Consider the following 26,950-nt stretch of genomic DNA (forward strand, 5'->3'; position numbering starts at 1 on the left):
TGCAAATCAATAATTGTGATTCATCACGTAAACAGAACTAAAGACAAAAACACATGATTATCTCAATGGATGCAGAAAAGGCTTTCAATAAAATTCAACACCCCTTCATGATAAAACTCTCAATAAACCATGTAATGAGGGAACACATCTCAAAATAATGAGAGCCGTGTATGACAAACCCACAACCAACATCATACTGTATGGGCAAAAGCTGGAAGCATTACCCTTAAAAATCAGCACAACACAAGGTGTCCTCTCTCACCACTCCTATTCAACATAGTATTGGAAGTCCTGGCCAGGGCAGTTGGGCAAGAGAAGAACATAAAGGGAATCCAGATAGGAAGAGAAGAAGTCAAACTATCCTTGTTTGCAGACAAAATGATCCTATATCTAGAAAAATCTATAGTCTTGGCCCAAAAGATCCTTAAGCTCATAAACAACTTCAGCAAAGTTTCAGGATACAAAATTAAAATAACTTCATTTGAACAAAAATGGGCAATGCTACTAAACTAACAGGACAGCTTGTACTGGGGTCTCATAATAGATAATTGCAGTTTTCCTTTATTTATGTTTTCATGTGTCAGCAGCACATAATAGCATCCAATAGTAATAAGATCTATTTTGAATAAATGTTTCAAAATGCACAATTTAGCTTATATTATAGAACAGTTGTTCTTAACTTTTCATTGAGCTCTGAGTCTCTCTGATGAAAGCTATGGTCACTTCAACCAGAAACAAACTAACAAAACAAAATAATATACATGTTCATCAATATTCATCTACAATGTCAGGAGGTTTCACAGGATTCCTCTAAAGTCCTACCAAAATATCCAGGTCAGGACATTATAATAGTATACTTAGCAATATGAAAAGCTTATTTGCAGTCATGGGGAGAGGAAATTCCTACAAAATATTTCCTGGGTTTTATGGAATGTCCTTGACTGTTATTCAAAATCCAAAATTGTTGAGAATACCAACACCACCAATATTTTGTCTCTTAAACACATTAAAAAAGATATACATGAATTTGTTTTTTCCTGACCTTCTTTCCAAAAGTACTAACTTACATCAAGACCAGATTTCATGGGATTACTTACTTGACTCAAAAGAGTTTGGTTTTTCTCTTTTCCCTATGATCTATGATAAATCTGAACTCAACTCAAAAAGGTAAAAGGTACTGGGCTGTGGTTAAAGGTGGCAAAATGCCAGAACAAATCAAGAAACCAATAATTCCATTTGGGAATAGAGGCTGGACTCTTGCAAAATGACACTCACCCCCAGTGGATGTGCTGTCTTCTGTAGTTTGTTGTAAGGACTGTATTTAGGTTTCGGGGGCTTCCCAGCAGCTCTGTCTTTGTGCCTTCTACTGCTAATGTGCTATTAAAAGTAATTGAAAATGACAGCTTTAAAAAAATCATCTGCAAAAACCTCTCACAAATATTGCTTTAACCTGGAGAAAGATATTCATTATTTCATGCAAGTTTCAGAAAGACAAAAATAAAAGATCATGCACTTTTGTCCTGAGATTCTGATGCCTTGAGGATATATATTTTTATGCTATCCATATATATATACTTATATATATACTATTATATATATACATATATATATATATTTTTTTTTTTTTTGAGATGGAGTCTCACTCTGCTACCCAGGCTGAAGTGCAGTGGCGCGATCTCAGTTAAGTGCAACCTCTGCCTCCCGGGTTCAAGCAATTATCTGCCTCAGCCTCCCAAGTAGCTGAGACTACAGGTGCCCACCACCATGCCCAGCTAATTCTTTGTATTTTTAGTAGAGATGGGGTTTCACCATCTTGGCCAGGCTGATCTTGAACTCTTGACCTCTTGATACACCCGCCTCAGCCTCCCAAAGTGCTGAGATTACAGGCGTGAGCCACTGCGCCCAGCCTATTTTAGTGTATTTTTAAACAAATAGTAGTGTCTTTTTTTTTTCCTAGCTTTTCTTCTTATCACTACACACATCTCTTTTTTTTTTTTTTTTGAAAAACATTTACAAAGGAAAGGAATGTCTAAAGGAATTTTACATGCAAATAAACAAAGATGCCCAGGAACGAATGAATTTATTTCCATACTAATGTTTATCCTCACATTTGTACAGTCAAATGTCAAACCCTTAAATTCTAAAGATAAATAACTAAGGTGCATAAAATCAGCAAAATATTGTACATATATACAAAACAAAATACAACATGAGGGCTGAACGTTTAGCTGGCAATGTATAAATGATCTCTTTGGAAGACTATTCATAGTAAAAATGAACACGACATGATTAGTCATTCCTATTGCAGGTGGCTGCAAGATCTAAACATACAGAACAACACCATATAATAAAACACATAAAATGAAAGAATAGCTCAGTATAAAATTACTTGTAGCACGTAAATATCTAAACAAATTAAAACAGAATACTGCAAGTTGATCTTTAAAGAAAATCAACACTTTTGAGTGGAAAATCTGGTAGAGAAAAGACCTGATATCCCTTCTCCACCCACTCTTCATATACAAGAATAGTAAAAACTCACAGCCAACAATTTCTGAAAGATTCTAGAATCTATTACATTTTAGTATTTCCTCAAGTAACTAAAATAAGTATAAATAAATCAGAACAGTGAAGGGAAGATAAGTGGGTTAACAGATGGGCAGATGGAGGGATGGATGAATAGATGGGTGAATGGGACAGAAAGACAGAAATAAAAAGGAAGGAAGCACACACATCCTGCTTATAAGGCTGTCCCTTGTTGGTTTTCATTCCTAGAATACGTGCTGTTTACCTGTTTAAGTTGCGTTTCCGAGTTGACGTGCACATCACAGATTTCACAGTGAAATGTTTTATTTTGGAGGCCTGTGTTTCCTTTATTAACAGGTCCTTTGCCTTTCACTCCTGCCCTAGGAAAGGCTTTGATAGTGCCACTTCCATTCCGGGCTTCTAACATGGTTTTGTGCTTAGTACCTGTCAGGAATATTGAAATGAAGGAAGGAAAGGAGGGAGGAAAGAAGGGAGGGAGAGAAGGAGGTGGGATGGGAGGAAAAAAAATCTTAGCTAGTATATACCTTTAAGAAACAGTACAATAACAAAATCTGATGCCTCATTTTAGTGCAGTTTTTCCTGGCATTATGGGCAGAAGTATATACATGATACAGCAGACTGTAACAATGTGCTTTCATCGCTTTATATAATGTTATTAAATTATTCATTTTTTTTCTAATGCTCCGCATTACAAACAAGCACCGTTAGTATAGTAACTAAACTTTAGAGTCCTGAGGGGAAATGAAATGGGTGTGACTTCATTTCATTTCCTCTTGATACTAACAAGACATAAATGATACCTGACAAGGAAGAGTCACTTATTTGCTAAAGATATAGCTGGAGGTGATGTATAACAAGTGTAATCAGTTTAAACATGGTGTGTTTATAGAAGTGGCACTAATTAAATACCCACTTTCTAAACAGAATACAAACAAGCTTTCGTGGCTATGTATTTTAGGTTCAAAGAGAGAGTAATAGTATAAACAGCTTAATGACTCTAAAAAACAAATCCATATTAGAATAGTGAAGCCCACACAGGTGGGCTATGTAAACAAATGACCGAGAAGATGAGGGGTGGACTCGTAACCCAAGCATATACACGATGGATAACTGCTTCCTTTTAATAAACAACATCTTCAGACCTTCACACATCATTCATGTAACTCTAATTGTCAACCGTTAACAACCCATTTGTGTTTTGTTTTGTTGAGATCACTGTAGTTACATACTGTTCATAATGGCAGTTTTCTCTGAAAATTTTGCACAAAATTTCTTTTTTTTAGAGTTGATAAGTATTCTTCATTTTTTTCACTTGGTCATGTGTTTTTTCTGTGACATTTTCTTTTATAATCATTTGTGTTCTTTCTGCCATTCTGATTTTAGAAATATTTGGTAGTAGTTTCCCCTGGCTACTTGAATGGATTAGATTGTACATTCTGCAACCATTAAAGAAATGATTCCTAACTTCTGAGTTACAGGCCAGCTTCCCAGAACCACTAAATGTTAATGAGGAAAATATATTGTGAAGGGCACTCGAGGTCACTGCAGATCACATTATATTAAGTAAGGGACAATAAATAAATTAAACAGGTTTCTAGCCACATGTTTCCCTTCTTCAAAATGATTACTTTTTACTGAGTCCAATGTAAAAAGTATTCATTCTTACAACCTAGATGGCCTATTTTAAATATCCATATTCTTTTCCATTCTTATTAAAATGTTCATATTTCAACACATTAGAGAAAGGAAAAAGTCAATATCTCGCAGGAAGATAGGACGAATTGAAACGTGGAACCAGAGAACTGCTCCAGTGTAATGACTGTGATGCTTCACGGGAGCTTATTTCAGTCACCTCCTTTGCAATATAGTGAGCACAAATGCTTTCCGCTGCAGCTGCAAATGACATAAGTGGGAGCTGAAGATGACATAAGTGGGAGGAGGGCAAAGAAAAAATAGTCCTAGGGAGCAAGAAACAAAATATGTAAATGATTATGAAAACTTCTTTATCCTAACAGATGATTTTACTCAAAATGTTTCTATGCAGCTCCTTCAGTGACACTGAGAAGCATTATTAGTAGGGCTAGTTTAGTTTATGAATGCTTAAGAAGCCAGTTGGAGATTGACCCTCATCCTGATTTTCTTGAGGCATTCCAAATTCACTTTTGGTTAATATCATCTGTGATTGGTAGCTGGTGTTTCATAGGTGGAAGCTGAATGGGTCCAAATACTATTTTAACCTATTCAATAATACTTAAGTAGTTTATGTTGATTGGGAAGAGAAAAAAGCCAGACATAGGTGGCTTGTCTTAGCATTGAGTATTAAGTATTCAGGAGATAATGGAAAATTTAAGAGATTTGGCCCCAGTAGTAGGGCTTAGCAATAGCAGGCAAAGATTCAGAAAATATGGTGCTTCTCAGAATATCTTTGGCAAGCTAAGACCCATCTATGTCATGTTTTTTAGAGGAAGAATAGAAATGGGACATATGTGAACATTTTAGAAATACCCATCTTTTCAGAAAGTCATTGGGTTGTTCGAATTATTATTTAAGTATAGTCTCTCCATAGAAGCTAGAAAAGATAGGACAATTAAATATACCCATACCTTATAAACATACACTTACACACACATGCACATGCACACACACACAGGTATACATATGATTAAAAATGTGGCAACATTGGGGAAGGGAACTTCAATTAATAACTATTGAGTCTAGGGTTACTATTCACCATTAAATGGAGTAGAACTTTTAAACAGTGTAACCTCATACATTTAGTAACATATTGTCAATCATAATTCAATAACTATTAGATAGTTTTATAAGATCTTAAAGCTTGAGTAGGCAGTAAGTGTAGCTGTATTTCCTCCAAATACAGCTAAAATTTAGGAAAATGTATTCTTAATTATAAAGCATTTAAATGTATGAGATAAAATGTGCATTAATAATATAAACATAATTAGTATTAGAAGAACCCCTTTGTATTAAATCTGTAATATGTTTCAGATACTGTGCTAAGTTTTTTACCTGCTCACAGCTACCCTATGAGCTGGGTGCTATTATTATCCCCATTTAGGAGATAATAAACTGAGACTCAGAAAGACTAAGTTACTAGCTCGTGGTCACAAAGCAAGCATTACTTGAAGTCCCTGGCAGAAAGAAAGTAGATTTCTAGCTAAGTTCCTTAGAAATTCACTAAGAATTTCTAAGCCACCTGAATTCAGTTACACACAAATCTTTAATTTTCTATTTTGTTAATACTGTCTTTTCTAAACTTGGAATTTGAGTCTACAATTCTCCTTCCATCCCCGCACCCCCACCCCCTGCTTTTTCTCATAATGCTTTTTTTGCTGAGCAGAGTGCCACGAATGGTGACACTTTGCGAAGATATGGCTCTGTGCGGCCGGTGGTCTCCTCTGGTTTCAACATCACGTAAACATCTTGCAAGGCTGTCCCTTCTTTTGTGATGGCTCAGCTAGGCACTCATAAGTCTACTTCTGCACTACATTCCTTCCTCTGAGGAGAGACTCTGCAAGGAGCTAAGTGGACTATTTTTCTTTTATCACCTTTAAAAGGCTGGTACTGACAAATACCTTCACCTGAAGCTTCATGATTTCTGAAAGGTGAAATCATACTCCAACCACAGTCTAAATTCAGCACGGCATAAGGCTCCAAGAAATCCTACTTTTTTTTTTTTTTGCTTTCTGCTTAATTGTTCGTTTTGGAGTATTTGGGGGAAAGATACATATTACACTTAAAATCAAGTTAATATGGGGGCAAGGGGTTAGACTTCCCTTTCGTTTCCCATCATTCTTACAATTCCTCTTTTTAGCTGGCTTTCAAGTTTGGTACTGGCATAAAGGAAAGATAGGTAAACAAGAAAACTGGCAAATGACTAAAAAGTTAAATAAATCATACATTAGAAATAATTTATTAGGTCATAAGATAAATTTTAAAAAATTTTAAGAAAAAAACCCCTAATTTCACCAACTAGAGGTATATAAAAATATTAATAATAGGTATCATGTACCAGTCTTTTATATTCTATTTGTACATGTGCATTTTAAAAAGTTGGAATAAGTTAGCTAAAGTGGCTTTGCATAAAATTCCTGTGAAATTATATATATACTTTTAGAAATGCACATGATTTTTAATGACAGCATAGACTTGTAATACATCGAGATGATATATTTAACCATTATCTAATATTAGACATTTGTATTATTTCCCTTTATTTCCCTATATAATTATGTTGTAATGAGCATCCTACTCATTAAATCTTTCATCACATTTTTGATTGTTTCCTTGGGATAGCTTTTCATAAGTGGTATTACAGGGACAAAGAATATAACTATTTTTAAGTCTCTCGATTCACAGTGCCAAATTATTTTCTAAAAATTACAAAGAAAGTTTCAGAGGGGTTTACTTTATAGGGAAATCTAGTTGGTATAGTCTGAAAAATTTGCCCCTCTCTAAAATAAATTTGAATACCTTTAAGTTTAGTTTTTCAGAAGGCCCATTAAATACTATTTAATAGCATTTGACTAGATTTTTAACAAACTCATACAATTGCCAGCAATAATTTAGTTACCATCATATTGACAAGTTCAATGATTCAGCTTATAAATGGGCAGTAAAGTGGTCAGTCTCCATACAAACAGCAAAATGCAAAGCTGTTTTTTTTTTTTTTTGCTAAGGTGTTTATGATATTTGGTATAATAGCATTATAACTCTTGTGTATACTAAGGAAGGAAAGCTCTCTCAAATCTACATACCTGGAATGTGTAATTAGCATCAAACACTTCCATGTGTTCTTTTAAAAATCTCTAAATATCAAGTTAACCTTTTATTATGTTGACCTCCTATATAGTAGCATTTTCCATGTTAATTTTTTCCTAAAGAAGAAAACTTTGGTTTACATTATCAGAATATCAACAAACATTAAGCACCTGGAATGGCATCTAGGTATCAGGTGACCAAATATTGCCCCAAATAAGAAAAAAAAAAAATTCTATCATTTCTGTTAGTTCCTTGGTTGAAAGTAGTTCACTGATTTACCAGTAATATATCCAAAGTCCAATTTGGAAAGGTGAAAATAGAGACAAAGAAAACAAGAAGTCTAAAACAGAGGAAAAAATAAGCATGCTTTTTTCAGAAATGGTCCTGGAGGGAAAGCTCTGAAGTCATTATGGGGTAGGAGACAAGCTGCACAATGGACCCTGTGACCAAAGGAAACCCAGGGAAGAGCTCTGCAGGCTGAGGGACCCAATGGGCAGAACACATGGCTTATCTGATAGTGGAGACAAATGTGAGAACTAATATAGCAGCAAGCCTTGAAATTCCAGCCTGTGAAGAGAAATATCAGACATCCAGAAAGCTTTCTTTATCCATAATGCCCTGAAAGTGTGACTATAGAAAACACTAAGGCTCTCCCCCACTTCTCTAGACACACACTGAAAAATCTTTATATGCACCCATTTCTTCTTAAAAACAAGGCCCTTCCTTAAGGCCATGGAAAATACCACATTGCTTTTATATCCATTCCCCAAGAAAGCCTAGTGAAAAGGTCTTAAACTTATTAACATGCAACAATTAATAAATGGACAAATTAATCACACTTCCATAGTATAATTGCAACATAATGCTCTTATTTATAAAAACAGTGCTTTTGTTCGCATTTTGTGTAAACTAGTTTTATTTTTTATTTTGTTAATGAAAGCAACAGATGTTCTTGCTAGAAAATTCAAAGAGCACAAAAGAATATAAAGTAAAAAGCAAAAGCCTACCCACCTATCAACTTTAAGCTCCAAGTCCTCAGTAGTAACACATTTTCACATGTATACTTTCAGAAATGTTTTAAATATCAGTGATTTTATATGAGGCATAGACGGGAAAAATGACCCAGGTTGAACTTTCCACTGTTTTGCACTTGAAACCTCATTTAACAAGAATAGTCATATAAAACAACATAGCCAGAAAATGCATCTTGACACATTTCTGAAGTCACTCATTCTGGTTGTTAATCAGTGAGAAGTCACCAAATGTGAAATTAGTAAACCCTAAATGCTCACAGTGATGTAATAATTCTTATTATTAGGTAATATACCTGAAATCATTTACTATCAAAATCCCCCAAACATATTATTTATGAATTATAGCTCTAGTACCTAGAAACTTCTGTGATGATAAAAATATTCTATATCTATACAAATGTATGGCTAATATGGTAGCCATTAGCCATGTGTAGCTCTTAACCACTTGAGATGAGGGCACCGCAACAGAGAAATGGGACTGGCAATTAATTTCAATTTAAATAGCCACCTGAGGCTAGTGGCTGCCATTTTAGATAGTACAGCTCCAATATTCAAATATGCCCTGTATGGCCATGTGGAGCACAGGGAGTTATGAGGCTGTTTTCATCATCATTTGTAGAAAGTTTAAAGAAGTTACAACAGAAGAATTGTGATAGACGAGTCTCTATCTTTATTTTCAATTAAAGGGAAACCTTATCATTACCCTAGAAGATGTTGAATGGAAGTGGCAAACAATCTTTGGGCCTTAATAGCAATAAGGTCATGAACACTAACCACAGCTGAATGGCTTAAATGAGCTTTTCACATGAAGCAAGTATGTATTTCACTTCTGAACACAGAGTCACAATTAGACATGGACTTCTTGAAGACAATGACTAGGTCTTGCTCATAGTTGTATTCTCTGTGTCTAACACATAGTAGATAATCAAGAAAAATTAACTGGGGTATTAGATATCAATAAAGATTGATGAACAAATACAACTTTTTTTTTTCATTTGTAAAAAGAAAGTTATGAGCTCAGGCTCTAGAATTGTGCGGGACAGATTTTGCCTCCATTAGCTGTGTGAGCTTAGGTTTCTTTGTGCTTCAATGTCCTCATTTATTTTGAAAAGAAATTATCTGCTCTATTGAAATGTATTAAATGCATTTATTGTTTTAAGGATTATTCTTGACACTTTGATCTGCTCAACAAATTTTAATCAATCTTCTCATCCTTCTTTTTTACATTGTTGCTTTTGTTAAGGCAAAAGTTTAGAACCCTCTGAGCATTTTAAAATTTAGTAAAGTCTGTCATTTGATAACTCTCTTTTCTGCATATTGAAACTTGGTGAGGGGATAGAATAAACTCTGTCTAGAGATATAAGACAAAAACTAGGATGTGTTTAGCAAAAATTATCCAATGTTGCTAAATTAGTAATGAGCTTTAACTGTAAACGATCTCAAAGGTTTTTTTCTTTTTTTCTTTCAAATTATACAGAGAAAACCATCAAAATTAGCTAAGCAGAGCACTACCTACTAGGATATTTGGGGGAATTTTTTTTTTGTGGGGGGAAATTTTTTTAAAGAAAAAGAAAAACACATCTTTTGTAATATTTGTATCTATAGCATATAAGTCAAGGGAAGGGCTTCCAAATCTCTTTAAAAGACTATGTACTCTTAAGGTGTTTAAAAAATTCTTAGACTGTTGTAAACACCACTAGTTAGCTCAAAAGAGGTACTTCCCTTTCCAAATTAAAAAAAAAAATCAAAGTAGGAATGCCTCTGTTCAAATCCTGTATTCCAATCTTATGGAATATATATCAATTAATTGCAACTTCAAATGGTTACACACTAGTGAAAAATCAAAGGGAAAGCGAATGAAAGAACACAATTGATCCCCAAATAATGCCAGGAGCAGCTGTGGTCATACTAATAATCATGACATAATATTTGATCCTTAAAAATGCCATTATGGCTTCTTAACTCCATTAGCAACAGAGAAAGAGAAAGAGAGATAGAAAGACAGATATATACAAAGGCCCAGAGAGGACAACTGACTTGCCCAGGTCCATATAGAAATGTTCTCTGCATATCTGGGGGCAAAATTTAACTCTTATCACTTCTAGTCCATTCTGCTGTCCTATATCACTGACAGTGTTTAATGGAAGTTGCATTCCCAAAATTTGGCTGTGGTCATTTGTTTAGAATTCAGAATGCATTTTCTAAGATTGAAAAACATGTTTTGAAAGATCATTGGCGCTCCCCTCATAGATGCACATTTCTATACTTAATGCTACAGACCCTATTTTATGTATATAATGTGTTTCTAAAGGGGAAAAACAAGAAAAACAATTAGAACTATTATTCAGATGCAAGGGAAACATTTCCCCACCCTGCAGCCTGGCTGCTTCAGATCAGAATTGGCCTTCAAACCTGGTTCCCTGAAAACACAATCCAATCTTAACACTGGCTTTCTAGTATCTGGCTCTGAAAGAAAGCAGAGAAGTGTTTCTGAAGCACTATTAGAGGGGCAGGGATAAGTGTAGGAGACAGTGGAGTTCTAAAGGTGGGGCATTGATTGCTGTCTTCTCCGAATGCAGACAATAGTGGGGTATATTTAAAGAGACTTTAGAAAACAACAATTAAATGAACTAAACGGCCTAGGCAAACTACTTTCTACCAGCACTATGATCTGGCAACTCTAAATAACATCAGTGATAAAGGACTACTCCCTAAAAAATATTTTGTTAGTCTATATTTTAAACAATTAATGTGGTTACCGTTAAGATTTAGTGTATATTAAATTCGCAGATTTTTATTACTTATCTTATAATTGACACCACATGAGCTCCAGACACACACAAATTCAGTAACAAGTTTTTGTGTCATTAGTAAGTTCATAACAGTTCCAAATACTTTGAGCTCACCAAGGGCACGGTTCATGCATTTAAGCCCTGTGGTATTACATCTTTTTTTAAAAAATGTAAACATTAGGTTATAAATTAACAATGATAGCACAGTGATTATAAATATGAAGAAATAGAATCAGAATTAATTAATTCTGTCATTTTTCATGACCAGTAGAAGTTTTGATGTTTAACACAGTGAAACGGAGTGCAGGCCAGAAGTCTAACGGTTTCATTTGGTCAGCCCCAATTGTTCAACTTGGTAATTGGCTAAATCATGCATTCCGTTTGGGCTGCCTTCCTTTCCCTCTTTCTTTTACCCACTCCCTTAACCTCCTTCACCTCCCTAAGAAACTATTTGCCCTCAAATCCTTGTCTCCAAATCTGCTTTTGAGGGAGTCCAAACTGAAACACACCACAATGATCATATGATGAATCCTACATCTGTGGCTAGTATTCCTGGCAGAAGAGCAGGTATCTCTAGATTTTCTCTTCTTTATTTTGTTCCCTGGATTTCCCCATACCACACCCTAGGGAGAAGATACAGAGGCAGCCAGTATGCATGTGGCAGTTGTTTAGTGCAGGTAAGATTGCATTCACATTTATCCACATCTGGAAGAAATCCTAGACATGGTGAGCCTTCCAACACTGTTCAAGTTACAAATAATAGGGCTGAATCTGAAGATCAAAAATGGTGGACAGAGGGGCTCAAACAGCGTCTATTTATATGTCTTTTCTTCTTCCCTTGCTACCTTTAGTCCTGACACAGCTTGCTAGTGCAAGTCTAAGGAGAGCTCTAAAATGAGCATTAGGCCAGGATTTTGGAGTGGGTTCTTTTCAAACAGAAAAAGATCTCAGATGCAGGAGGGAAAATACAGGGAAAAGGCAACCCAAGGAGAAGCTTAGAAAGAAGGCGAGTGGCTGTAGTCCACCGATTAGGCCTAAGGTTCAGAGAGAACACTCTTATAAGGGAATTCAAGTAAAGGATGACAGCCACATTTCACCTCCTTAAACTCTTGGATAAGATTGTTATAATAGTTCTCAGCTGTGCCTGCAAAACACTGAAGTTTTATTTATTTATTTATCTCCAAAAACTACAGCTTCCCATGACTTGGATATAATAATCAGAATCCCTGGGCATAGCGCTTGGGTACATACATTTTTAAAGCTCTGGGGTAATTTTGACACACAAAGTAGAGATAAGGACCTGGAAGTAGAATAGGAAAAATGTTGCCCTAATTTGACAAGTAATTCCTTCTTTGTTTCTTAATCAGATGTTTCTAATAAGAATTCAAGAAGAACAACTCCCAATTTTTTTTTTTTTTTTTTTTTTTTTTTGAGACAGGGTCTCACTGTCAGCCAGGCTGGAGTGCAGTGGCGCGATCATGGCTCATTGTAGCCTCAACCTCCTAGGTTCAAGAGATCCTCTCACCTCAGCCTGCTGAGTAGCTGCAACTACAGGCACATGCCACCATGCCCAGCTAACTTTTTTTTCATAATTTTTTGTGGAGATGCGGGTCTCCCTTTGTTGCCCAGGCTGGTCTCAAATTCCTGGTCTCAAATGATTCTCCTACCCCAGCTGCCAAAGTGTTGAGATTACAGGTGTAAAACACCACAGCCCACCAAAATGCTTGATAAACTCTAGTCTCAAAGGACATGGTGTGTTTATCTGTCAAGATTGATGCTTTCTCAAAATGAATGTGTTTCTCAGTCACTATGCGGAATGACCAAGGATTCTTGAGAAATAAATGGACTACCAATGATGTTTATACTCTCCCAAATATCTTGCGTTCAAGAAGAAATGTATTTGCATGAATAAACACATGGAAAATCTGCAAGGTATAGATTCTACCTTAAGGCCAGGTACTTTTCTGTGTTTCTTAGTACCTGAACTCATGAACTCTCTCATTACAACTAACGTTATATGCTGGAGGAAGGTATGTGTTGAAGAAATTGTTCTCCATCTGCTATTACTCCTTAGAGTCTTGAAGTCAATACTTGAATATTACCAGTGCAGCACAATGACTGGTCAATGACTCAACATACAGCTGCAATATTAACTCAGGGTATGATTCACAAATGATTCTTTTTCTATTATAGTTGCTGACAGAGTCCTGGCAATGAACCCAGTCTTTTTGAGAAAAGTTGATCTTGGCAATGAATCCAGTCTTTAGAGAAAAGCTGATCATTGTTTGTGAGAGTGTGTGTGTGTGTGTGTGTGTACACACAGATGAGGGGGTATATATATATGTATACACACATACAGAGCAGCAAGATGGAACCAAAATATATGGGTATATTGGGAGAGCATTTTATCCTGGCTTGTCAGTATTCCAGTATTTTTCTCCCTGCTATGAGAATTAGTGTTGAAGTCAGACAGATCTGGGTTCAAATCATGGTTCTGTCACTTAATTGGTTATGTTCTGTGCCTTCTCTGAGCTTCAAACAATTGAAAAGAATAACATTTTTAAGCTACTGCAAAGTTGTTGGAAAGAGTAACTAAAAAGAGTACATTTAGAAATCACATCTGAATGGGCACATAATAAACACTTTTTTAAGTTTAATTGTCCAGGTTCCATAGATTTAGCCCAAATAACATTATTTTTTTCATAAAAATCAAAATAGAGGGGTTTTAACCAAAGGTGCTTAGAGTCATGCAACTACACGTTTTGTGACAATATTATGGGTACAGTTTTAGAAAATGTCATTTAGATGCAAATGCATGGAAATAAATAAACAAACTAGAAATCATATAAATGCAAAACACATTTTAGGATTATATTTCATTTTATCTCCTAATGTTTAATAACACACACACACACACACCATGGACTTCAAGCCCTGGAAACCACCCCTTGCCCCTATATAAATGACACTTTGCTCGTCATTTTTATTTTTTAATGGTTAATGATTTCCATGTAATAATTGCCAGTTTTCCTCCACCCCTTTGTCCCCTGCTGCAAAAGATCTAATCTATTCAGAGGAAGATAATTGCAGAGCTGTTGAAACAAAAAAGAAATCGCTGCATCTCACCACTGTTGTGCGCCTCCAGCTGCGAGGCAGAGTTGACAGCAACCTTGCATAGCGAACAGTAAAGAAGCCGTTTTGCCTTTTCTTCCTCGGTCTCAGTAGAAGGACATGAGCTATTGCCAGTGGCTGTCGTTGGGCTTTTTTCCACTTTAGAGGTGATCTCAGTTGTCATAACACTGCTTTTGCGGATTTCCACAGTTGTCGTCGTTGATATTGCTGGTGTCCCTGCAGTACCGTCTGTATTCAAAATAACACAGAAAAAAGGGGGAAAAACAATGGTATTATCTTTCCCTATTCAGGAATGTATCATGAATATTGCATTCTGCTTATAATGATAAGAGCAGCTAGCAATTGCTGTTTGTCAAGGATGCATCAATCGCCTCATAAAAAAATTCACATAGATGACCATATTTAATTTCATGTATTAAAATAACACTTTCAGATGATTCTTGAACATCAACATAAATACAAGTTAAAAATATTCTATGGGGTAAATATCCACAAATTTCTCTTGTTAACACATAGCCTTAGTACAACAATATTTATAATATATTGTCTCTCAATACATATTTCTAAATGGCTTTTTCTAGATTTTTAAACAATTAAAATAGAAGATAAATGCTTTTAAGATACTTTGATTTTTCTTTACTACTTATCTATTTTACTTCTGTCTTTCATTGTTTCTTTTTTTAATTAAAAAACAGGTACAGATCCTTTTGCAAATGCTTATACAAAAAAAAAAACAAAAACTGGAACCCTGATGCCATAATTGCTTTGACCAGATCAACAGTTCAGAAAATCATTGCTCTATTTGCAAAGAGTTACAATTCAACACAAGGTACAAAAATCATCAATATTAAAAGAAGAAGAATACTAGTCTAGCATATCTATTAAATACATGCCCTGTACCAAGCTGTACGCAGGGAGTTTGTGGCAAAAATATTCAGACATCAATAGCCATTATTCACAAGGAATTCGCAGGATGGCCACACCATCTTAAAACACTCACATTGTTTTAAGAGTTAAATGATCATGAAAATGTTGATGCACTGTAACTCTACAACCCTTCTGGCTCTAAAGTCTGATGCTAAATCTGGAGAGATCAATCTCCAAAGTAAAACTACCCTGTCTTAACTTTACTTGGGTATGCACAGCTCCCCTTCCAAATATGCCAATCACTGTTACGTTAGCAATGTTTGGCATACCCAATAACAAATTGCAAATAAGCTCTACACTCATATCCTATCTACCCATATACTACTTTTTTGCCTCTCAGCTAGTTCTTAACTTCCTCTCCAAAATATTCCTAGGCTGCCTCTCCAGGTACATCTGCTATTGAAGCTGTCTCTCATTCCATATACTGCTATGGTCACTATCTAATGCTACACTGAAAAGTCCATGATAAAGAGACTTGGCAAGGATGTAAGGACCAGTGGTCTGTCTGCAATTAAGTGTTGTCTGCATAAATGCTTACTTCTTGTTAGTTCATTACTACCAAGAGTTGACTGCAGCCACAGAATGACTCTTAACTGGGATATCCCCTTTCATCCAGGCATAGGGGTGAAAATATGGGTGAGGTTTTTTATTGCTTTTCTAAATAGGGCATCAGAAACACTAGTCAATAAAAAGAGAAATGAATCCTTGTTGAAGGGCTGTTGTATTAAAAAAACTCATCTGGATCTTGTTTCCTTTGCCTGACACTTCACACACTTTCAATCACTTATTTACCTGCTAAGATCATCAAGTAAGTCTCTTTCAGTGTCATAAAGAACATTCACCTACCAAGTTTTCAAAATCATGCTGCAAATCTGTGTCTCGTGGCTAGAGAAAAATAAGTAAAATTACCCTAACACTAAGTTTTGTCACTAGAATACATTTATTCCCTTGCACACTGAAAGGTCCACTCCCTGATTAGTTTTTATTTGCCTGTTAATGTTCCCTTATTAAAATATGAAGTAACTGCCAAAAAATATCTCTGAGAACCTAGAGATGGAATAAAACATGACAACTTTAAGATGGTGCCATAGCTGATCATTGCCCCCTATATACCAGAAATGATTGTTTGAAAGCATGTGTGTATGTATCTGTGAATAAACAACAAGTAGCTAATTTGCAAAGTGTTTTACATACTTAAAATAATTGTATATACTTATAAAATAATTCCATTTTTTATTGTATAAATTGTATGTATTTATAAAGTAATTCCACAGTACAGAGCTGCAAAAATGAGAAAACTCTAGAAGTTAAGAAAATTTCCCAAGGACACAAAAGTAGTATATTGTGAGCCCGAGCCAAGCATTTCATGGAACAAGAAAATCAGATTTTGAGGCAAAAAAAAAAAAAAAAAAAGTTGGGAATGATACTCTTGGCCATGACACTGATTCTCCATAGTAAGGTCACAGGGAGCAGTGGGCTAAAACCACTAAATTGTTCTTAGGATCAGCTCTATCAGGAGTGATAACCATAAATACAGATATTATATTTAAACTTAGTTTGGCCACACACTGAAGCCAGCGTGACACTGTGGGTATTTACTTCATTGAAATCTACTATGGTAAAGATTTCCCTAGTAATACCCTGCTCTAAAGACTTTTCCTCTGGATTGACTTGGTCTTAATCTGAAAATGCCACATAGTATAGATCATAGTAATCTTAAACTAACTTTCCTATTTATAGTGCAATTTGTTAACAAAAGCATAGAATAAACAAAACCATGAATCTTTCAATTCCTGTGACATCTACATTAGTGTTTCTCTGACCCCAGAGGATAATGTACATTTAAACCAAAGACAACAGAAGATTAGAGACATCAGATTCTCTGTGCCTAGGGCTTAGTGAAGTATTAACATTTCTTAAGACAAGTTCCTTGCATGAGACAGGCTTAGGGGAATTGATATCAACACTCAACTTCTGGTGTGTCTACTTTCTGGAATACTTTTGACCACATAGCTAACCATAAATTTGTTATTTTCTAAGCATGTAGTTAGTGTGAAAGAAATAAAAAGTTATATTTTTTATCTTAAATTTAATATGTAGAACTTGACTCCATAAAGATAGGAATACTATTAATTTATAAGTAGTAATGGATTTTTCACTTACCTTTTAACAGTGATAAAGGGGTGTTTTTTAAACCAAGAAAGTAAGGTAAATATATTTTAGCATTATGACTTATTCAAAGAAAGTCATCTGTTCTATACAATGCATACATATAGCAAAGAAGTTTACTTTAATATGGTACATTAAATTACCAGTTATAAATAATTATTGTCCACACATTAAAATAGAATCTTAAATGAATGATAATGTTAACAGCAGCATATACCCTTGACATGATGTGATGAAAATTACCTCTGTGGGCTTCCTTCTCGTAACCTCTGTCTAACCATGAGAAAAACAGAAAACAAACCTAAACTTAAGGACACTTATCAAATTCCTGACCAGTACTCCTCAAAACTAGCAAGGCTATCAAAACAAGGAAAGTGTGCAGAACTATCACAGTCTAGAGGAGCCTAAGGAAATATGAGAAATCAGTGTAACATGGCACCCTGAATGAGATTCTAGGGCAAAAGAACATTAGGTAAAAACTTGGAAAATCAAATAAAGAATGGGCTTTAGTTAAACTAATGTATGAATACTGATTCATTAGTTGTGATAAATGTACAACATTAATGTGAGATGTTAACAATAAGAGAAGCTTGATGCAGGGTATATGGGAACTTTCTGATATATTCTTGTATCTTCTCTGCAAATCTAAAACTATTCTAGAGTTAAAGTTTATTACTTTAAGAAAAACAGAATTATAACCAGTCAACAAATGGTGCATCATTCAAGTTACTTTGTAGAATCATAGTCAGAAAGAAGCTTAATGGCTTTATAGCATAGTTTTCTTAATTTTTAGATAGAGAAGTTTCGGGAAATTTCTCAAGGTCACATAGTGCTCTGAGATAATAACTAAGACTTGACATTGTATCTCCCAATGCCAAATCTAGTGCGTATTATCTTACCTGCAGTTACTCATGCACTCAAACTTTATTACATCAACATTTATTAAGGAACTATTTTGTGCTAAGTTCTGTCCCAAGCCACTGGGGATAAGAAGGCCAATAAACATAGATCATGTACTTAGTGGCAGAATAGTTTATGAGACATCCCATAAAGACTTGAAATAATAACTATTATTATAAACTTCTTAATCTGCTTTATTCTTTGCTATATTCTTGTACTTATACTTGGCATGAAATGGGCACTCAATAAATATTGAGAGAAAACAATGAATAAATTAATAATAGCTAATCATCGTGGAAGCACTTTTAAAGTATTTACAAGTATTAACTCATAAAAAACAAGAGGTGCACAACATTTGTATTATCATCATAGCAACAAAACTGAGGTATGGAGAAATTTGGTAACTTGCCCAACGCCAGAGCTGCCAACAGGTAACACAATGATTTGAACACAGTCTGGCTCAGTTGCATGTGCTCTTCATTTGTTTTTTATTGTTTAAAATTTAATTTTTTATAAAATAATTGAATTCGTCCTGATTTATTATGCATGCTGAAAGACAACATCTTAAACATTTGACTATAAAAGAAACTAAGCGTGGCCCAAGCTAGAGTCAATTATGTATATCCAAATACCATAATGCTAAGGTATTAAGTTGCTTAAAATCATTTAGAAGGAGGAAAGAAAAGAAAAACCTATAGCTCTCAACTAACCTCTTGTGCAGAATGGTAAGAATAAACCACAGGGCTTCATTGCACCTTTTTTTGCCCCCTGCAAAAGATGAGAAAGTAGGAAAACGATTCGCTTTTCTTACTGTTTCCCAAAGGCTGATTCAGATTTCTTTGCACTACTCTACCAAAGACTCTGGAAGAATATATGTGACAAGGAGTTAAAAATAATGGGTGAAATTCAGTGAGAAGAGAAAGATTTGAGATGGTTTGGGCTTGCATTTCTGTGCCATTTTTCTGCCAGCGCCCTGTAGCAAATATTCATTACTGCAACTGTCACTATTTGGCTTTGGCATCAAAACAGGTTGCTAATACGTTGTGGAATGGGGCTTCAGTTGAGAATAAAAGGAAACATCAGTATTCAAAGTGGCCCATTTGTGACCTTCGTCTTGTATAAAAACACTGTAAATACTTCTTTAAAAAAATCCATAAAGCATAAGAAAGGATTCCAAAAAATATCAACACTTGAATTTTGGATAGTAACATGGAGCAGCCAAGTTACATGGTCTGGGCAAGAAATTTATTCCTCTGGTTACAGACTTCATAACTCAAGTGGAAAAACCATAGGTGAGTTACTAGAGTTTCCTCTCAGGTAACAGGGATTAGTGTTATAACCCAAAGATGCTCATCATGTTTTCCTGTAGATTGAAGGCTCAGAATTACATCTGATTTATTTTCTTCTTTCCTATGTGAATTTAAGTCTCACTCAGACTTGCTAGGAAATGAAGAAAACAGCTGCTTCCTCATAAATATGCTGACATTCTGAAGTAGAAAAAGGTGCTTCTGACCAAAAACAAAAACAAAAACAAACCACCAGTCTTTAGAAATTATTCCTGGTGGTTTCTTTTCTACCACTTTTATCTCATTTAACTAAAATTTATTGAGCCCATACCACACTCTTAGACCCAGGCAGGAATGGCCTTGGCACTGGGCTGTGCTTAAAAGTCCCTTTATTTGTGGGTTGTTTTTTTTTTCTTGTAAAATAAAAGAAGTTTCTACAGGGTTCTGTAACCAATTGAGCAGATGGGAATTATGGGAAAGGGAAGTGAGAATTGAACTGGGTGCCCCAAAGGCCAGAGTACAGAGGCTGGGAGTTCATAAGTGTGTGTGCACACTTATGAGTGTATGTGTCTATGTGTATGCATGTGCATGTATGGCTATATGTGTATATCTGTGTATAAGTGTGTGTGTGTGTGTGTGTGTGTGTGTTGAGAGGTTGGAAGATATCACAACTTCTATCTGGAAACCAGAGAAAGAGTGGCTGTTTTTGTACACAGTACACATTTGGCCACCCCAAATCACAAAAATGTATGTCTAAGCAGAAAAAGTCCCCCTGCTCTGAATTCCTCACTCCCATCTGCTAGAGTGGTATAGCTGTAGAAAGTGCTTTAAACTGCCTAGAAATCCCAAAGCCACCAAATGAGGCTGTGGAGAAATCAAGTGCTCCACTCCACTTTGCAGGGTACCTGATTTGGGTAGGTCCAGTCACCAGCCAGAAGTTCTGGCTTTGGGCACTGCTTCCGCTCTGTTCTTACAAATCTGCTTCACTACCAGACTCAAGGCTGATTCAGGTGAGGGGATTCTTTATTCTCCAGGTCCCAAGGACAATTCCTGGGGAACAAAGTGTGGAGTTGCTAGGCGAAACTTGATACATATTTAGATACATGGCATATAGTCTCCATTTTTATGCTTGGTCCTGAAAATTTTGGGGGTCTGTCTTATAGGACCCATCCATATACAGGATGCTGTGTTAATCACAGGAGGTAAAAAATAAATGCAATATAAGTTGTACATGCAAGAGTAATAGGACTCTAATGTAAGAGTGGAGGGAACAATGAATTCACTCTCCTTGAGAAGAATAAGCTGGAAGAAGTATTACTAGAAAATATTAGAAAAATGAATTGCACTTCAAACTGATTTCACTGTGTCTCTAATGGTCTGTGACTTGGTAGTTCCATGCAAAAAGTAATCACATATACTTTTCATCAAGTGACAAGTTCTTCCCCATAGTAGCCTGCATGAAACTCTAATGTTCTAAGGGATTGGGTGACTATACTATTTCTTTCTACCTTTACATTATTTGAACTAAATTTCCCAAGCCTTGTATGCATTAAAAATTTTAGAAAGGAGATTTTAAAATTTACAAAACAAAAATATTGAACTGAAACTTTTGAGATGATTTTCAAAGCTGTCCAATTTATTATCTGTTTGAGGCAATTACATCAAGAATAGATTCATATACATAGATAATGGTTACTTGTTGAACTCACTATGTGCTACATGTATTACATGCAAATTAGACCATACATTATTCTAATGAAAAATATTAAGGCAGAAGCAGAGCCCATTTAAAAAATTTAACTTCTGGATTTCCCTCTTTTTTTTTTTTTTTTTTTTGAGACAGAGTCTCGCTCTGTCACCCAGGCTGGAGTACAGTTGCACAGTCTTGGCCCACTGCAACCTCTGCCTCCCAGGTTCAAGTGATTCTCCTGCCTCAGCCTCCTGAGTAGCTGGGATTACAGGCGCGCACCACCACGCCCAGCTAATTTTTTTGTATTTTTAATAGACATGGGGTTTCACCATGTTGGTCAGGCTGGTCTTGAACTCCTGACCTGACGATCTGCCCACCTTGGTCTCCAAAAGTGCTGGGATTACGGGCGTGAGCCACAGCACCCGGCCTTTTTTTGGTTTTTTTTTGAGATGGAGCCTCACTCTGTCATCCTGGCTGTAGTGCAGTGGCGCAATCCCGGCTCACTGCAAGCTCCATCTCCCTGGTTCAAGCAATTCTCCTGCCTCAGCCTCCTGAGTAGCTGGGATTACAGGCACACACCACCACGCCCAGCTAATTTTTTTGTATTTTTAGTAGAGGCGGGGTTTCACCACGTTGGCCAGGCTGGTCTTGAATGCTTGACCTCAAATGACCCTCCCACCTCGGCCTCCCAAAGTGCTGGGATTACAGGTGTGAGCCACTGCGCCCAGCTGAATTTCCCTATTGATGCCAAAGATCAATTACTTTCATAGGGACCGGCCATTTTCTACAAAGATCATGTGATTTGAGGGGGCAATGTGAGAATGCTTTTATTTTGTAGGATAATTTATCCAAAATTTAGGCAATTCCTATTACTCATTCAAATTTTGGGATAAACAGATTACAGAAGCAGGTTGCCAGGACAGAGCACAGTTGCAGAAGCCCCAAAAAAGAGGTGGTGATCAGGACCAGGTCACACACCTTGACTTGGGTCAGGCAACTGAGGGTTAAGCTAATGAGATGAAGAAGGGGCAGGAAAGTTGGACCATGAAGGAGGAAGAAGCAGAGGCTCCTGAAGCACAGAGCCTTGACACGAATTGTCCAGTCCCCTGAGGAGATAAGTAGGATCCCATATTGGCCAGCCAAAGCTGAGACCTACTTTATATCTTCAACCTCCACATCTCCGAAATGTTCTTAACCTCAAAATGGACCTTTCTAGATTAAATTGGGATTTCATCAAGTCAAAGCGTATATTCTCTCTAGACAATGGGTCTCCCCTACAACCTAAAAAGAAAGAAGCCAACAGAAAAAGACAGATGTAAAAGGGTGACTGACAATAACAGTATTAGGGACATGACTAAACACTGCTCATCTCTCCAGTGGTTACAATACTGATCAGGTGGCTTGACGTAAGCTCGCCCTCAGAATACAAGGTCTCTATTTAAAGAGAGATAAGCTGATTAGAGTTAGTATTATTACTTTTTTCCTCTACAAGCTAAATTGCCCTATTTCTTTTCTTTAGCATCTGTAAATTAGAGACTCATTCTAGGAAAGAAGCCTTGGCATGTCTTTTTAGCCTAATTTAATATCAAAGCATTGTCCTTAGTTGATAACAATCACCTTAGCAATCTATATCAATGTCTTATCATGTCAGTGCCTTAATTTCTAAGTCAATGAGGATTATATTCTCTACTCATTTAGTATATAAATATGCTCCATAACATAACTAGAACAGTGTCTGCCAGACTGTTGGTAACTGATAAACAAAGATGCTGCTGCCATCAAATTCGTTAGGCATTTGCTTATCTTTTAAAAGTTGGAGTTATATCCCTGTCAGGTAGGTTCTAGACTGAAAATTGGCATAGCAATAAAAAAGCATATCATTGACCTCCTAAGTGAAATTTTCATCCTTAATCATTTTCCTCTTATAATTTTTCAAATAATATTTCTTTCACTCTTTATGCTCCTTTGGCTCTCAAAACATCCCCCTATCATGGGGCCAAGATGTTGGGGAAATTTCACGAATCAGAAAGAATCCTATTAGTATAAACTAGTGATTGTGAGACTTTAGTATGCGTCAGAATCACCCAAAGAGTTTGACAAAACACAGACTGCCCAGCCCCAGCATCAGACTTTCTGATTCAGTATGTATAGGGTGAAGTCTGAATATTTGCATTTCTAACAAGTTCCCAGGTATTGCTGTTGCTGCTGATCTGAGAACCACACTTCAAGAACCACCACTGACAGATCTGCCAATTAGTTTCCGGTTTAGATTAACTGGTCTCAGCTGTAAAGCTAAATGTCATTTAAACAGCAAGTCATGAATGCAAGAAGAGGGAAATGAGAGATTGAGTGACCAGTGTCCTTGTTTGCCTGAGGGAACTGAGGGAGTTCATGCGACATGGGACTTTCAGTGCTAAAATTGGCACATCCCAGGCAAGCCAGGGGAAGCTAGTTACTCTAAAAGAGAACCCTGGAAAAAAGTAGAAAATTATTTTAAAAATTTTAGATACTACCTAATCAATGAACTTTTTTTTTTTTTTTTTTGAGACAGAGTCTCACTCTATCATGCAGGCTGGAGTGCGGTGGCACCATCTCAGCTCACTGCAACTTCTGCCTCCCGGGTTCAAGTGATTCTTCTGCCTCAGCCTCCTGAGTAGCTGGGATTACAGGGGTATGCCACCACACCTGGCTAATTTTTGTATTTTTAGTAGAGATGGGGTTTCACCATGTTGGCCAGCCGGTCTCGAATCTCTGACCTCAGGTGATCCGCCCTCCTCAGCCTCCCAAAGTGCTGGGATTACAAGCGTGAGCCACCGTGCCTGGCCTAAACAAACTTTTCTATTGAGAGATGCACTTTTTGATAACAAATGAGGAAGGATAGAGACACATTCTGATCTTTGGAGCAGAGAAAAATACTAGTGGGAACCTAAATAACCTTCTATTGATCAGTTAAACCAGGGTTTCTTTTGTAAGAATAAACTTTTCTTTCCCTAAATTAGAGTTTGTATATTTCTAGGGGAATTAATTTTCCACTTTGTTCACAGATGTTTAGTATAAAGCACAGTTCATCCTCTCCAAATATAATTTAAGCCAAAATAAATTAATCCAAACCTAAGTTCATCAGAAGGTAAGATTGTTAGGCCTTGTTCTAGTTAATTGAGTGGGTCTGGCTATTGTACATACAACTGATAAGCACCAAGACAAATGGGTGAGTTTTATCAAAATTTGTGAGCTTTTGGATAAATATTATGAAAGGGAAAGGAAAAGGAAGACAAAAAGAAACTCAATTTACTCCGAAGGCATTTTAAATGATTTGGATGCCACTAGATTAGGAAACTGCCTTTTCATGCTTCTAATAGAGATTTTATTTTTCCTCCAGTAGGGCAGAATGAAAAAAAAAAAAAAAAAGCCCTCCAAAATCTATGAATGGTAGCACCCCTGTTCCAAGAGCTTTCAGAGGAAAAAAATACTGCATGCTACAGTAACAGTTTCTGTTTCATTAATGAGAAGAACTGTGTATTGGAAAGCTCAGTTTGAAATCTGGCAAGAAATCAAGGTATGGTTTTTCAGTGATTGCCTTTGGTAGTTCATCTGTTTAACATATGTAGTAATGGCCTTCCTTCTGCTGGCCATGTGCCTTAGGTTAAAAGTAAGGGTTTGTCATGTGTCCTTACTATCCACGATATCTAACTGTTGGAATTATGACATGATAAATCATGAATCTTGAAAGCTTTTACTAATTGAAGTTGAACGAAAAGTGAGAGAAAGCTTACCTCTGACTGGTAATTTAGAATGAATAGGGACTGCAAAATGTGAAGATAGTCAAGCCAAGTTATTTAGGACACAAATACTCGCTCTAGAATCTTGTTAAGCAGCACATGCAATAAAAATGAAGAAACAACAGCCAGCTCTTCAGTTTTTTTGTACTGTAGAGCTGTCTTGAAGATAAGAAAACAAGCTCCCACAATAAAGGGTGCAATGATAAAATATTTAGTATGGAAATAATTTAGAACATTATCCCATCTGGACTCAGGCATTTTATTGTATGTGCAAGAGTTATAATACTTAGCATTTTTCATTACAGTGTTAGTGTTTCATAGATTAGCTATGCAGAAAATGTTTTAATCACCAGAAAGTTACCATGATGTAACCGATATGCACTTGCCACAACACATTGCTCAGACATCTAGATTAAAGGATTTTTCATATTTCAGGAGACTAGAAAAGGAGTTTTCAGGGAGTATATTCCACTGGATAAATCATTGAAAATGGTTGACAAAGAGGATGGAAGTATAGAAAAGGAAATGAGAAAAATTACAAAAATTGAGAAAACATTTTTTTAACCAATAATATTTCAGCAACTCCTGAGCATTCAATTTCAACTATAAGCTGAGTTAAGACTCAAACTACCCATCATTTCACTCAAAACAGCAATGTATTATTATTTTTCTCTCTGCAAAGAAGGAAGAAAAATGGGGGTCATCACATAACACAATGATTTCTTGATAGAATTTCTCTCTTCAAAGTAGTTTCCATGTTGTGTTAATATATTTCAGCCAAAGATAATTTTTTAAGAGCTGGAGGATAAATAAAAATTAGAGAAAACATGCTAATAAATATAGAATAGGAGAAATCAAAAGTCTACTGATTATTTACGAAAGACTGGCCACTGAAAAATTGTTAGAACTGTTTGGAAAATAATACAGTACAATTCTGGAACAAATGTGTCTCTTCCCCAGCAAAGCCAACAGACCTGTTTCTAAGAAGCCAAGATTCCCTTTCTATCTCCAGAAACCATATAAACTAGATTTTCATGAAATTCCAAATATAAAGTTATCATCTCTGCTGTTATTCCCATTAGCTATCACACAGCTCCAGAAATTCCAAACTACAGCAAACTGCCCCTAGCACCAAAATTTGCCAAACTATGTATTATTCTTTTCACATTTGAGAATACATTCATTGTAATTGTATCATCATTTCATCAAAGCGCTAATTTAAACATTTTAAAAAGTCGATCTTTCTTTTTTTTCTGAATGATATGAAATAACAATTTTTATTTTCTTAGGCTTCATTTAAAAATTGTTTATTTTAGCATTAAGCAGCTATAAATCTAATTATTTAAGTATATATTTAAGAAAAAATGACTTTGGTTAGTTCTGTCAATTTTTAATTCAATACTTTAAATATATTTTATGGCAGAGTTATATTAATAAAGTATGCTAAGAATTAATCTCAAAATAAATCTGTATTATCTCTGAAACCGTCTATACTGGCCATTCTGATCCTGTAAAATGCTCAGTATTTTTATAGCTACAAAAAAAAAAAATAGAAATCTAGTCCCATATGACTGACCTCTCAAAGGATGCTGGCATTTCTATTCCATTTCACTCGTTGGGATCTTGTTACATAAGTTAAATCGTAACATCGTATTGGAGCCCATTTGATATAAATAGAAATTCTAATATTTCACCATTAATTTTGATAAGATAATGTTTAAAATATAATTCATAATTAAGCTTTAGAATAGTCATTGTTTTATTTAGGATACATATTTGTATAGCTGTTTTTTATTATCAATATTTCTGTTACTTTTAACAACAACCCAACTGTGAAATTTAAAAGCTAGCACTGTGAGTAAATTGTTTTGCTTCATAGGTCGTGTTTTAAAATTGTTAATTTTCTTAGTACATA

General features: G+C 35.7%; 1 protein-coding gene across 3 annotated transcripts in view; it reads right to left on the reverse strand.

The window, feature by feature from the left end:
* Window positions 1-26,950, reverse strand: part of ZNF385D (zinc finger protein 385D) — a 963,336-nt gene that overhangs the window by 11,484 nt on the left and 924,902 nt on the right. For all 3 annotated transcript variants that reach the window (XM_008951641.4, XM_003826172.5, XM_034955966.3), the window contains 3 exons: window positions 14,279-14,512; window positions 2,792-2,970; window positions 1,276-1,377 (listed from right to left, as the gene is read on the reverse strand). In XM_008951641.4, the coding sequence (XP_008949889.2) occupies window positions 1,276-1,377; window positions 2,792-2,970; window positions 14,279-14,512 (515 nt within the window). The remainder of the gene's footprint in view (window positions 1-1,275; window positions 1,378-2,791; window positions 2,971-14,278; window positions 14,513-26,950) is intronic.

The sequence above is a fragment of the Pan paniscus genome, chromosome 2 (assembly GCF_029289425.2).
Source record: "Pan paniscus chromosome 2, NHGRI_mPanPan1-v2.0_pri, whole genome shotgun sequence".
NCBI lineage: Eukaryota > Metazoa > Chordata > Mammalia > Primates > Hominidae > Pan > Pan paniscus.